Source organism: Aquarana catesbeiana, linkage group LG04 (assembly GCF_042186555.1).
Source record: "Aquarana catesbeiana isolate 2022-GZ linkage group LG04, ASM4218655v1, whole genome shotgun sequence".
NCBI classification, from domain to species: domain Eukaryota; kingdom Metazoa; phylum Chordata; class Amphibia; order Anura; family Ranidae; genus Aquarana; species Aquarana catesbeiana.
The window spans coordinates 180419943-180435312 of NC_133327.1; the positions used below are offsets into that span (position 1 = coordinate 180419943).

The window sequence follows — 15370 nt, forward strand, 5'->3', positions numbered from 1 at the left end:
ATACCTAGACGACCTGCTCTTGATAGACCGGTCGGTAGCCTCTTTGAATGGAAACTTGAGGACCACGGTCAGGTATCTAGAACACCTGGGTTGGATCCTCAACTTAGAAAAGTCTTTCCTAAAACCAGTAACAAGACTGGAGTATTTAGGTCTGATTATAGATACAAGCCAGGAGAAAGTATTTCTACCCCAGGCAAAGATCACTGCTTTGAGAGAGCTGATTCTGACAGTAAGGACCAAGAAGGATCCCTCAGTCCGCCTTTGTATGAGGCTACTAGGGAAGATGGTGTCTTCATTTGAAGCAGTTTCCTATGCTCAGTTTCACTCAAGAATGCTGCAACACAGTATTCTGTCGACCTGGAACAAGAAGGTTCAGGCATTAGACTTTCCGATGCACCTGTCGCATGCGGTGCGTCAGAGCCTCAATTGGTGGCTCATACCCGAAAACCTGCAGAAGGGGAAATCCTTTCTACCGGTTACCTGGACGGTGGTAACAACAGATGCCAGTCTGTCAGGTTGGGGAGCAGTTCTGGAACAGGCTGCGGTCCAAGGGGTATGGTCCAAGACAGAGAGGACCTTACCCATCAACATTCTGGAGATCCGGGCGATACATCTAGCTCTAAAGGCCTGGACTATCAGGCTACAGGGTTGTCCGGTCAGGATCCAGTCCGACAATGCCACAGCAGTGGCTTATGTCAATCATCAGGGAGGCACCCGGAGCCGAGCTGCTCAAAAAGAGGTGAACCAGATCTTAGTCTGGGCAGAGATGCATGTGCCATGCATATCGGCAGTTTTCATCCCGGGAATAGAAAATTGGCAGGCGGACTATCTAAGTCGCCAGCAGTTACTTCCAGGGGAATGGTCTCTGCATCCCGACGTCTTTTGGGCCATATGCCAAAGATGGGGAGTTCCAGATGTAGATCTCTTTGCATCCCGATTCAACAAAAAGATAGACAGATTTGTGGCAAGGACAAAAGATCCTCTTGCATGCGGGACGGATGCGTTGGTGATTCCGTGGCATCGGTTCTCACTGATTTACGCATTCCCGCCTATTCTGCTACTACCACGACTCCTTCGCAGGATCAGGCAGGAAAGGAAGTCGGTACTTCTGGTGGCCCCCGCTTGGCCCAGAAGGACTTGGTATGCAGAAATAGTAAGGATGACGGTGGGTTCCCCGTGGACCCTACCGGTACGCCCAGACCTGTTATCTCAAGGTCCAGTGTTCCATCCTGCCTTACAAACGCTAAATTTGACGGTTTGGCTATTGAGACCCACGTTCTGAAGAGTCGTGGGCTCTCAGGTCCTGTCATATCTACCTTGATTAATGCAAGGAAGCCAGCTTCCAGGATGATTTATCATAGAGTCTGGAAGGCTTATATAACCTGGTGTGAATCCAGAGGTTGGCATCCCAGGAAATATGTCATAGGTAGAATCCTTGATTTTCTACAGATGGGATTAGAGATGAAGCTGGCCTTGAGTACCATCAAGGGCCAGGTTTCTGCTTTATCAGTATTATTTCAGCGGCCATTTGCTTCACATTCTTTGGCCCGAAACTTTATGCAGGGGGTGATGCGTCTTAATCCTCCGGTTAAAGCGCCCCTAAACCCCTGGGACTTGAATTTGGTCCTGGCTGTGTTACAGAAACAGCCTTTTGAACCAATAAGTCAGATTCCTTTGGTCTTGTTGACAAGGAAATTAATTTTTCTGGTGGCCATCTCTTCTGCTAGAATTAGCAGCTCTTTCCTGTAAGGAGCCTTATTTGATTATACACAAGGATAGAGTGGTACTACGCCCTCATCCTAGTTTTTTACCGAAGGTGGTTTCTGATTTTCATTTAAACCAAGACATTGTTCTACCTTCCTTTTTTCCAGATCCCTGTTCTCCGGAAGAGAGATCTCTACATTCGTTGGATGTAGTAAGAGCAGTTAAGGCCTATCTAGGGGCAACTACTCAGATCCGCAAGACGGATGTTTTGTTTGTGCTGCCAGAGGGTCCCAATAGAGGACAGGCAGCGTCAAAAGCTACCATTTCTAAATGGATTCGACAGTTGATCATTCAGGCTTATGGTTTGAAACAGAAGATTCCTCCGTTTCAGATCAGGGCACATTCCACAAGGGCTATTGGTGCTTCTTGGGCAGTGCATCACCAGGCCTCTATGGCTCAAATCTGCAAGGCCGCAACCTGGTCTTCAGTTCATACATTCACCAGATTCTATCAGGTGGATGTGAGAAGGCATGAGGATATCGCCTTTGGGCGTAGTGTGCTGCAGGCAGCGGTACAGGGTCCTCAGGTCTGATTGCACCCTACTTGGTCGTGGTTCCCCCCCCCTCAGGTAGCATTGCTCTGGGACATCCCATCAGTAATTACTGTGGCTCTGTGTCCCGTGATGTTCGAGAAAGAAAATAGGATTTTTTAAAACAGCTTACCTGTAAAATCCTTTTCTTTCGAAGGACATCACGGGACACAGAGGTCCCGCCCCTCTTCTAATACACTATATTGCTTGGCTACAAAACTGAGGTATCCCTGTAAGGGGGAGGGATTATATAGGGGGTTGAACTTCCTGATAGGGTGTGCCAGTGTCCAATCACCAGTGATACCTATATAACCCATCAGTAATTACTGTGGCTCTGTGTCCCGTGATGTCCTTCGAAAGAAAAGGATTTTACAGGTAAGCTGTTTTAAAAAATCCTATTTCTTGGAGTACATCACGGGACACAGAGGTCACTCCCCTCTTTTTCTGGGATCTTCATTGCTTGCTAAAAAACTAAGGTACTTCATGGGGTTTTATGGGAGGAACCTTCTTACTATTGGTTGCCAGTGTCCAATCACCTAAAGGTAGCATATAAACCCAGATAGTCATTACTATGGTGCTCTGTGTCCCGTGATGTACTCCAAGAAAAGGATTTTACAGGTAAGCTGTTTTAAAAATCCTTTTTTTAACTTGTAAACAAGTTTAAAAAATAGGCCTGGTTAATCTCATTATAAATACAGCTGTTTTGTGAAGCCCTCAGGTTTGTTGGAAAACTTTAGTGAACAAACTTCATTATGTAGGCCAAGGAACACACCAGACAGGTTAGGGATAAAGTTGTGGAGAAGTTTAAAGCAGGGTTAAGTTATAAAAAAAATTCCAAGCTTTGAACATCTCACAGAGCACTGTTCAATCTATCATCCAAAAATGGAAAGAGTATGTCACAACTGCAAACCTACCAAGACATGGCTGTCCACCTAAACTGACAGGCCAGGCAAGGAGAGCATTAATCAGAGAAGCAGCCAAGAGTCCCATGGTAACTCTGCAGGAGCTGCAGGGATCCATAGCTCACGTGGGAGAATCTGTCCACAGGACAACTATTAGTCGTGCACTCCACAAATCTGGCCTTTATGGATGAGTGGCAAGAAGAAAGCCATTGTTGAAAGAAAGCCATAAGAAGTCCTGTTTACAGTTTGCAAGAAGCCATGTGGGGGACACAGAAAACATGTGGAAGAAGGTGTTCTGGTCAGATGAGACCAAAATTGAACTTTTTGGCCTAAAAGCGAAACGCTGCGAGTGTCAGAAAACACTGCACATCACCTGAACACACCATCCCCACTGTGAAACCTGGTGGTGGCAGCTTCATGTTGTGGGGATGCTTTTCTTCAGCAGGGACGGGGAAGCTGGTCAGAGTTGATGGGAAGATGGATGGAGCCAAATACAGGGCAATCTTAAAAGAAAATCTTTTGGAATCTGCTAAAGACGTGAGACTGGGGTGGAAGTTTACCTTCCAGCAGGACAATGACCCTAAACATACAGCCAGAGCTACAATGGAATGGTTTAGATCAGAGATCTCCAAACTACGGCCCTCCAGCTGTTGCGGAACTACACCTCCCATGAGGCATTGTAAAACTCTGACATTCACAGACATATCTAGGCATGATGGGAATTGTTGGGCCATAGTTTGGAGACCCCTGGTTTAGATCAAAGCATATTCATGTGTTAGAATGACCCAGTCAAAGTCCAGACCTAAATCCAATCGAGGAATCTGTGCAAGACTTGACAATTGCTGTTCACAGACACTTTTCATCCAATCTGACATAGCTTGAGCTATTTTGCAAAGAATGGGTAAAAATGTCACTCTAGATGTGAAAATCTGGTAGAGACATACCCAAAAAGACTTGCTGTAATTGCAGCGAAAGGGGGTTCTACAAAGTATTGCCTCTGGGGGGGCTGAATACAAATGCACTCCACGCTTTTTTCTTATATTTATTTGTAAAAAAAATTGAAAAATATTTCTCATTTTCCTTACACTTCACAATTATGTGGCATTTTGTGTTGGTCTGTCACATAAAATCCCAATAAAATGCATTTACGTTTTTGGTTGTAACATGACAAAATGTGGAAAATTTCAAGGAGTACGAATACTTTTTCAAGGCGCTGTACAGTTTTTACATCGCTCCCAGCAGGCATATCTGTCAAGGAAATAGATAGTTTGGTCCAGCTTGGCCCAAACAAACTATTTATGGTCAAAGTAAACCTGGCTTTGACACTTTGAGAATCAAAAGAATGACAATTCAAGTGCAATTTGTTGGTGTGTGGAAACGCAGGAAATTGTTATATTTGAGATAAATGCGGACATTTCTTTGAGATTCACCCTACTGTTGTTCTCTATGACTCTATGTCTGTCTAAGTTGTAGTATGCTTCCTTCCATGACAGCAGGGAGGTTCCCACTTAACCTGTTACTTTCTCTAAGATATAATACTTCCATTATACCCGGGAGATTTAAAAAAATGTTTAGCTCATTTTACTCTGTCAACAGTTTGGTTAAAGTTGACCCTTTTGGGACATTACAGGACACGGTTATTACTTTTTAATACTTTTAGACTGTTTCACAGATGTATTTTGTGGTTCTGCAATTGTTAGATATAGAATTTTATAATTGATATTTTTTCTCTGTGTGGACTAATAGTATCCTTTTTTCCCCTACAGGTACCCTGAATTGTTTACATACATTTCAAAAAATAGCCATGATGATGTATTCTACGAGGATGATATCTGGCCAGGAGAGGATGAAAATGGGTTAGTAGAATAAAGTTTATGGACTTCGTTGAAATCTACCTTCCTTGAAGTGTAACACATGCTTTTTTGTGCGTAGCGCAGAGAAAGTTCAGGAGATTGTCTCCTGGCTAAAGGCTCATCCTGTCAGCATGCTCTCCCGGTCATCGTGTGATTTACAAATTCTGGATTCTGCCATTGTGGAGAAAATTGAAGAGGAGGTTGCAAATTGTAAGGTAGGACTGAACATGATTTGAAACAACAGATTTCAGATTGTTTTATGTAATAAATATTCCAGCTGGACAGAGCGGGTCCTTTGTTTTGTGAGTTACAATTTCTATAAAACTTATTCACCCCTATGAAGTTTTGTTTTAGCTCATTGTATCACAGTGGATTTATTTTTTATTTTTTCAATAGAAATAGAATTTTTAATCTCAAAGTGAAAACAAAACTTTTCAAAACGTATGTAATCTAAATTCGAACCCCAGACTCTGTCTCCCCTGCTTCCTCTTCCACTCCTGGAGCCCCATCCCAAATCACCCAGTATGTATTTAGGCTTTATTATTTAACCACTCGCTGATCGCCCTCTAGCAGATATACTACAAAGGGCAGCTGCTGTGATCCTGCACTTCCAGGTAGCGGGCCCCCGGTCACTTGCACCTGCTGTGATTATACACAGTGGGAGCAGATCAGCGGGTACCGCGGACACGATGTCCGCCGGGACCCACCGATCACTCAGTACAGAGGCAGAACGGCAATCTGCTTATGTAAACAAGGCAGATTGCTGTTCTCTCAGTAGGGAAGACATGGATCCTGTGTTCCTACAAAGTAGGGACATGGATCCATGTCTTCCCCTAGTAAAAGCACCTCCCACACTATACAAAAACACAGGCTAGGCACATAGTTAATCCTTTGATCGCCCCTGATGTTAACCCCTTCAGAGCCAGTGTCATTAATACTATGATAGTGCATATTTTTAGCACTGATCACTGTATTCGTGTCACTGGTTCCCAAAAAGTTTCAAAAGTGTCAGTGTCTGATTAGTCTGCCTCAGTATCGCAGTCCCACTTTAAGTCGCCGATCGCCGCCATTACTAGTAAAAAATAAGTAAATAATTCCATAAATATATCCCATAGTTTGTAGATGCTATAACTTTTACGCAAACCAATCACTTATTGGGATTTTTTTTTTATCAGAAATATGTAGTAGAATACATATTGGCCTAAATTTGAAGACATTTCATTTTATATACATTCTTTTTTTTTTGGATATGTATTATAGCAGAAAGTAAAAAAAAAAATTTTTGTTTTCAAAATTGTCGTGTTTTTATTCTACTGTATATAGTGCAAAAAATATAAACCACAAAGGTGATCAAATACCAACAAAAGAAAGCTCTTTTTGTGGGGTGAAAAAAAGGACATCAATTTTATTTGGGTACAGTGTTGCACGACCGTGCAATTGTCAGTTAAAGTAATGCAGCGCTGTATCGCAAAAAAAAATGGCCTGGTCATGAAGGGGGGTCAGTTTTCTGGAGCTGAAGTGGTTAAACCTACCTTTTACAGACATCTTCAGGCTGGTCATGTGACACATGGGGACCTCTTCCTAATTCAGTGATACAGAGAGTGCTAACATGACGACATTAGGGCAACTCTCTGCACCATTACACTTTAGGTGTGGGTCTACAATGCCCTGCACTTACAGTAGGTCCTCAGTCTTTTGGGTTTTGCTTGTATTTGGGCTTCAGTTCAGTGTTCATTGACATTAAAGCATAAAATCTTCCATGGGAGGGGGATAATTTGTATAGGAACTGTAACATAACTGTAACAGGAGCTGTAACACATTTTTTAATCTTTCAGACCAGGAAGGGCAATAAAAAGGTTCGAGTGACTGTGAAACCACATTTATTGTTTCGGGTAAGTTATTTTCTATCTCAAAGCAAAGTTACTGTATATTTAATCAGTCGCAGACCACATTTATAAACTTACGAAGGAACAATGCATTTTTTTTTAAACATTTATAAACTTGTCTGGAACCTTTAACACCCATTAAAAAGCAAAACCGATTACAACCAGAACTCTTGTCATTTCTTTGTGTTTGTGAAAATAATTGTTTTATATTTCAATATGCATTGTTAGATGTTTTATGCCATTTGATGCTTAGTGTTGTTCTTATTGGCAGCCACTTGAACAGCAACATGGGGTTGTTCCAGACAGAGATGCTGAGTTTCGACTTTTTGACCGCGTTGTCAATGTGCGGGAAAGCTTTTCTGTTCCAGTGGGACTTAGGGGCACTGTTATTGGCATTAAAGGAGGTAAGCAGAACATTGTAAATCAAACGATTAAATGCTGTCTGTTGTTTTGCATGAGGTCTGTGTTCATTCAGTTACATCCAGTTTGGATTGAATCCTGATCAGAAAACCCAATCCTCTTGATGCTACCAGTATTGTGTAGTCGTTGCTAGATGTAGGGTTTTTTTTATTTCATTTTAAAATTTCATATACTTGCAGCTGAAAGAGATGCAGATGTCTTGCTTGAAGTATTATTTGATGAAGAATTTCATGGAGGCCTCATTATAAGGTATTGATGCAACAATATTTTTTAATACTTTTGTATTGTGAATGCAAAGCTCCTTTATTAATTGACTGTCTGTTGTCATTTGTTCTTACAGATGTTCCCAATCTAAAGGTTATCGTATGCCAACCAGTGCCTTAATTAACCTTTCTCATGGTATTCGCACAGAAAATGGAGGGCAGAAGGTAACTTCTGTAGTAAAACCCCAATCGTCCACTAATCACCATACTCCTTATTCCCCTGAATTATATGCTGGAGGATCACAAAAGGGACAGCTGGGTGCCCTCAACCATTCTCCTCGTTCCCTCTTTGTTCCCACACGGGTAAGATCATTAATAACTAGATGGGTGACATTGCTGTTTTTTTTCTGAAAATGCTAGTTGCCTGTCTGTGCTGCTGTTCCTCTGAATTTAGTTCCTTCTGAGTTACTGAGCTGGATAAAGTGTGTAGATCAGGAATTTTTACTCCCCTGAAGAAAGTAGTGTTTTCAGAAACGGGTCAGCAATGGCAGCCTATGCATTTCACTCATGACAGTTCTCCATCCAGCAGTATTTTGCTGCATCAACTATACGAGGTGTTGCTGATAAGTATTGAGCCTTACCCAGAAAAAAATGAGCTGAGAAGCTGTAACTGCCACACTATTCTACATATTCCCCCAGGAAGTTAATGCACTTGCAACATCTGTCCTGCAGCTTCTTAAGTCCCTGCAAATAAAATTCTTCTGACTGCTGGTGTAACGACTCATTTTGCAGCTTTAGTTGCCTCCGAAACACTCCCAATTCGTTGTCCCTTTAGGTGTTTTTTTGAGATTGGGGAACAGATGATAGAAGGAGCTAGACTGGGCGAATATGGTGGATGGGCCTAAGGAGGTCAGTTTTGCCATTGTTTCACCTGCAGTGTGCGATGAGGCGTTGACTTTCAACAGGATGACACATTTGGAGAGCTTTCCTCAACGTTTTTCCTTGATATTTTGCCTCAACTTCGTCAATAAAGCACAGTAATCTGTTGCATTGGTGGTTGAACCCTTTTAGAGGTAGTCCACCAGCAGAACTCCCTTCTTATCCCAAAAAACTGTTGCCATTTGCTTCTGCACTGACCTTTGCACACGGAACTTCTTTGGTCTGGGGGAACAACAGGGCCTCCATTCCTTAGACTGTTTCTTTGTCTCAGGATCATAACAGCAAATCCATGCCTCATCACCAGTTACCAGTTTGTCCAGGAAATATGACTAATTTCTTGCAAAATGTTCCAAAACAGCCACCAATGTCTCCACATATTTCCTCTTTTGTTCGGTTGTCAAAAGTTTCTGGATCTACTTTGCTGGAAGCTTTCTCATTTCCAAGTCATTTTGGATAATGGCACCAACTCTCTCACGTGATATTCCCAGATATGTAACAAAACATTTGGCTGATATTCGGCGGTCCCCCATGATCATGTCATAGATGGCTTTCACATTTGCAGGCACAGAGACAGAAACAGGCCTTCCACTCGGTTTCTCACTTTCAGCATCGAAATGGCCAGTTTTAAAATTGGCAACCCAACGTTTAACTGTTGCATATGATGGGCCACTGTCCCCCAAAGTTTGTGACATTTTATCATGGATCTGCTTTGCACCTTTCCCTTGGAAAAACAGGAACTTGATTATGGTCATATGCTCTTCCACATTGATTTTTTCTGGCGGTACTGCCAGGTTCACTTTGGACATGAAAAAGAAAGATAAGTTAAAATCATAGTTGATTTTTTGCACAATTGAATATAAACAAATTGGCCAGTAAACCCTGCAATTTTACAGCTTCCTAGCTCAACTTTGTGTGGGTAAGGCTCAATACTTACCAGCACCCCCTTGTAGAAGGGCATTAATAAAAGCAACCCTTATCTGTCTTGCAAAAACTTTAGTACACAGAAGGCACATTTAAAGCATAGCTCCATTTACTTTTTTGGGGTTCTTATATCTGTGTAGCATCAGGGGAATGTCCCCTTCATTCCACCTCCACTGGTAACATTATCTGACATTTGATAGCAAAATCCGCTGCAGCCTCTCCCCCGCCCCACCCCCTTCAGTGACAGCAAGCAGGCATCTTCTCTGGAGTGCCTGCTGTCACTGGAAATATTGCGTCATTCATTCACTTGTAGTTCAGCTTGTAGTTCTTAATGAATTACCATGGTGCTGTTGAGCGCTCTAAAAACAGCACACGGTCTTAAATCTACTCTGTATTAGTGCTATGAATCACTACAAATAGCCATGGCAACACAAGCACCCAAAGGCATGCCTGCTGCTAAATGCTGTAAATGTACACCTGTACCTAGTCCAAATGTACATGTTAACCAGTAATCAGAAAAGAGCCATCCGTCGTCATAATGCGACACAGTCTGTTTTATTCATTTGAATTGTATTTAAATAATATTTAGAATACATAGAAAAAGGAAAACTGCGGGACTTTGAAGGTGTCAAAAAAGGGAAAAAAAATTATTTTAATTATAAAAATACATTTTATTGATGACAATAAAAATATTATCGTAAAAGAATTCCTTGTTGCATTTCAAATTCATTTCATATACAAATACAGACACTACCGCTCTACATGTTTCGATTTGAATGAGCTTCTTCAGGAGTTCTAGAGTGCTGTATGAATTGATTACTAGAGGAAGTAAAGAAAACAACAAAATTGGAATAAATTACTTAGAATTTTAAATAAAGCTAATTACATCAATCAAAACATTAGGTATTTTTAATTTAGCAAAGGTGTTTTACAATTAATGAGTGTTTATGAATATAATTCAGATTGAAACACGGATGGACCTACCAGGTATAAGTGGATCAGAGAGAATCGCAAATGCGGTAAACTTCTAAACGTTCCAAGCAGATACCTCACTTGAGGAATAAAGTGACCGAAGAGGGGAGATGTAGATAAAATTCACGTATAGAAGGAATATATATATGTGTGTATATATATATATATATATATATATATATATATATATATATATATATATATATAAAGCTCTTTACTTAGCAATATTTATACATTGGCCTAATTGTCACTATAGAGGAGAGTGTAGAAGTAGTTAATTACCTTATTCACACTGATATTGATGGGATCAGTAATAATATTTAGTTTTTGTCCATGTAATTTAGCAACCTAGTGGAAAGCAGCAATATCAGGGAAATGCCAGTTCACCACACAAAGGTTATTCAACAGGAAATCAGAAGCATAAGGTAAGCCAGTTTATTGAATATCCAAGACTTATAATTTTCATATGTAATCTACTTCTGTGATCACGTTTTTCTAACTAATATCCAGGGTATTTTTTTTTTTTTTTCCCAAGACATGCACAGAGCAATGCTGTACTGTAATCCAAAGCAACCAGTCACACATCAGCTTTGGTTAATGTAGCCAAGCTGAAGATAGGGGCGGTCTGGATGCTTTGTGTAATTTCACATAACTACTTTACTTTATGAAATAATCTCACCTGTTGGTCGGTGTTAATTTTGACGTCAAATTTCAATTTAGTTTTAGACATAGTCTGACTAAAATGCCATTTTAGTTTTAGTCGTATTTTAGTCATCTGAATTGTTTCGTTTTAGTCGTATTTTGTCCAGTCGTATTTTGATTAAAATCACCAGTACATTCTAGTTGACTAAAATCAAATGGGTTTAATTAAATTGTAATGCATTATTTAAACATTTCTCTAGAATTGCCAAACTCATAATATACTCCTGGAGTAAAAATCTAATAACATGTTCTTATTAATGGTATTAAGGTTTGAACATGCCCTACAGACACAGATTTAGCTGTTGTGATATATAACGTCTTCATAAATAGAACCAAGTTTTATAAACAAAAATATTGTTTTTTGACAAACAGAAGTGCAACTTTAAAATCTATAGAAAAACCTGAAATGCTGTAAACTCTATTGGCTGTAATGCAATTGCACATATTACCTGAATATATTACCCACATTAAATATTAAGAAAAAAAAATAAGAGAAGCATTTTTCTTAATTTATTTTTCTTTCAGCAGCAGCTTAGTAGATGTACTTATTCTTATGTGGTAGTACAGTGTTAATTTCGGCATCACCCTTTGATTTAGTTTTAGCCAGTCTTTTTTTTTTTTTTTTTTTTGTATTTTAGTCATCTGAATTGTTTTAGATTTAGTCGTATTTTATTTGACTAAAATCTCCAGTACCAGTGTTAAAGCAGAGCTCCACCCAAAAGGGGAAGCCCTGCTTGTTTGCTTCCTCCCCCCTCCACTGCGGCATTTGGCACCTTTCAGGGGGGAGCAGATACCTATCAAAACCAGTTAACCACTCCCACATCCTTGTAAGATCGCTGCATCTTTGTGCAGTGTTCTACGAAACCTCCGACCGCTCCCCCTCACTTCCTGTTTCCCTTAGTGAATTTGCCTGCCAATGGACAAATCGGCATGGGGTGCCGACATCGCTGGCTCCCTGGACAGGTAAGTGTCCTTTTACTAAAAGCCAACAGCTTCAATATTTGTAGCCCCCCCCACCCCCACCCAGGCTGGAACTCCTCTTTAATTTCATCAGCGAAAATATAAAATATTTTCATAGATGAAATTAACACTGCCGTTGCTAAAAATTTCATGCAATAAATACTTCCCAATTACAATGTTAAGTTTTGGTATTGTATATATTTGATTAGAAATCCAATTCACATTTCCGATGCCACGTTTACCCATGTTCGTAAGCTACTTTGGTTGTTTTAATCATGTTTCAGAATGTAACTTGAGTATAATGTTTTCATTTTCAGCATAAACAAGATGATGAGTTCAGCAGTGTGTGGCATATGTTGCAAGGCTCTGGGAAAACACAAGTGCCACAAAATGTGAATGACAAGGTATACTCACAGAAGTATAGCATGCAATTTGCTGTGATTTAACAATTTTATCCCTTTAAATGTTCTTGTGTAAATATGTTTTAGTGTCTACCTCAGGAAAAGAAGTTTGGACAAAATGCCCATCAGTTTCACAAACCAAGTTCTGGTGACAATACCTCAAAAAGCCAGCAAAAGAAGCAGGATGCCACACGAAAAGGTATTTATTAAAGTTACTTCATTGCAGTATATACAGGCTTAAAGCAGAATGCCAAATTAAAATGAAAGAAAGAAAGCACAGAAGTAGTCAAAGTAAAGAAGCAGCTCTGCAATATTCACCTTCAATTCTCTGCTGTCCTCCAGAGAAAGTCCTCCCCTTCTCCTAGATAGCTCTGCTCTTCTGGATCGAATGACCGCTGGTATTGTTTACCTCACTTCCTATGAGCTTAGGCTGTCATGCACATGTCCACTGATGGCACTCCATTAGATAAGCGACATTTGGTGCAGGGTTGATTGATTAAAGTAACCGCAGATTCACGTTATTTACCAACAGTCACTTTTGTAAATTAAATACCTACTCACTTTGCTAAGTGAACAGTCTCTGCTTACTTCGTAAACCAACCCCTGTACCTGACCTCTTTGAAGCATTATTGCTAAAAAAAAAAACAATCAACTGTGTAAAAGTGCATGTATGTTTTTTGCATTCAGAAGAGTTGCCACTCTGAACATGAGAACAGGCACTCGATAGAATGCTTTTATTTTGACTTGTTTTATTTCAGTTTATTAGCAACTAAAGAGCAAATAGTCAACTAAAACAGGTTCAAGCCATCTAGAAAACCTATTAGTTGCACTACAAAAAAAAAAAAAACTAGTTAAGTGCTTGTAGGCACAAATGGTCTGAAAACTGTATAATGTATGGTCCACCTACAGGTCTTCAACAATAAGAGGCTGATCATTTATATGACCCAAAAGGAAGACACAGTGCTGGCTTACATTTGTGCCTTCAGGTTTCTTTAGGGTGCCTTGGCAAAACCATCTAAAAATTGCCCAAAAATTGTATACAAGCCAGCAGGTGGATGAAGCCTGCCTTCTAGTTGCACAATGCCACAGGTTTCCATTGTTCACCATTACAACCTTCTAGCCAAAGACTTCATAATATCCAATAACCTCATCAGTTGATAATTTACAGGACATCGGGCGCCTGTACAGCATCCTTGTTTGCCCCTGCCCTTCTCCGTCAGCACTGGGGCATATTAGCTGAACGAGGGAAAGAAACTTAGAGAGAAAAATAAAAACATTGGAATACTACTCCAAAAAACACAAAATTGTATTTGTTTTGGAAAAATAAACCCACCTCTAACATTGGGTGTCCTACATGTGTGAATGTTGCATTGTGTAAAACAATTAGTTTCGTTTTTTTTATGTTATAGAATGGGGTGCCTCAAGATTGTGCAGCATTTTAAGAGGTGTCTTGCCTGAAAAAAGGTTGAGAAACATTGATGTAGCGAACAAGGCAAATCACTCCACTCAGAGATGAAACATCACAAACTTTTGTAATACTTCTCATGTAGACACTATTTAGCGGTCAGGTGTATAGGACAGAGTGAGTCTCTTCTTTCTCAAATACAAGATGTGCATCTCAGATTTTTTTTTTTTTTTTTTTAATTGCCACATGCACAAAATGTACAATATACAGGTACATGAAGCATATAGCGGAATACATAATACAAATATTTTGGAATGCACCACTACCCCCCTTTTTTATACCAAGATAATGGCAAGAATGCTCTACTATACTCCAATACACCGCAAAGAAGCAAGCATACACAGTGTATTAACAATAAATGTTTTACACACATATTTTTTTTTTTTTTTTTTTTTTAGCAATACTTTTTTTCTTTGCATTGGTAAATCCATTAAATGTGTGTTCTTTTCAGATTGACAGTAACACATATCTACTCAACCTCTGGGTATTTTATGTTATCCATAAAGCACACTTTTTTATAACCTATTGCTCTAGCATTGCCTGGTTCAGTCATTCTGTTAACCAGTAAAAGTGATTTGTAATTCTGTCTCGGCATATAGTGTTAAAGGAAATTGATCTGGTCTCCTTTCATCTGCTTAGCTGTCTCCAGTGTTGCTGCAGATGTTTTTCCGAAACATTGAAGCTCATGATCTTTGGGGGCTCTGGTGCTTTGGACATATACTTTCTTTCTTTACAGAATGCCATCCATAAAGAATAGATTCAATGTTTCTGTCCGAGGAGAATGTGTCCTGCTAAGGCTGTGGATTTCTGTAGTCAGTGTTTTTTTTCTCTGGAAGCTAGTAATCTTTATAGATGTCAGGCTGGGAGAAGTGTGAGGAACAGAAGCTTTTGAACATCAGTTTGATGTAGGTAACATGCAAATTGTAACAAACTGTAGGTAACGTTTGTGTCACTGTACACTTTATAAGGGAACTGTCTAGTTCTCTAGTTTTAATTCAAACCATTGTGAGGAACTCTATACTTATTTGACTAAAATCCATGTAACAAGAAGTCCTCCCCAATTACGATGGATTCCTGCTTTTCATTTCTTCCTGCTTCCCTTTGTTTTCTGCTCTGATTGCTATATGATCACTTTCTGTGATCATGCACAGTTGTGTCATTGCATAATAAATCTCAGATGATCATTATGCCAGTAAAAGTCATTGTTGGATCAATATAAATAAACTCCTGCTTCTCGAGGTACGCCTGAATCACAGGTCTTCAATTATCCAACATAGAACGCTGCCAGCCCAGTTCGCAACTGCATCACACAATGAAGAAATCCAGACAGCTGTGCATCTAGGATCTTCTGAATGTACAGCCAAAGATCCATACATGGAGCAGAGAGAAAGAAATGGTTGATACGTTTCACACTTAATGGATACGTTTTACTTAAACAAATAAATAAATGCAC

General features: G+C 39.9%; 1 protein-coding gene across 1 annotated transcript in view; it reads left to right on the plus strand.

Annotated features, from left to right (window-relative positions):
• Window positions 1-15370, plus strand: part of XRN1 (5'-3' exoribonuclease 1) — a gene marked incomplete in the record, with an annotated part of 157849 nt that overhangs the window by 109671 nt on the left and 32808 nt on the right. The window contains 9 exon segments of the mRNA XM_073625962.1: window positions 4962-5051; window positions 5128-5263; window positions 6884-6940; window positions 7206-7338; window positions 7534-7603; window positions 7695-7920; window positions 10734-10814; window positions 12369-12455; window positions 12540-12651. Coding sequence (XP_073482063.1) covers window positions 4962-5051; window positions 5128-5263; window positions 6884-6940; window positions 7206-7338; window positions 7534-7603; window positions 7695-7920; window positions 10734-10814; window positions 12369-12455; window positions 12540-12651 — 992 coding nt within the window.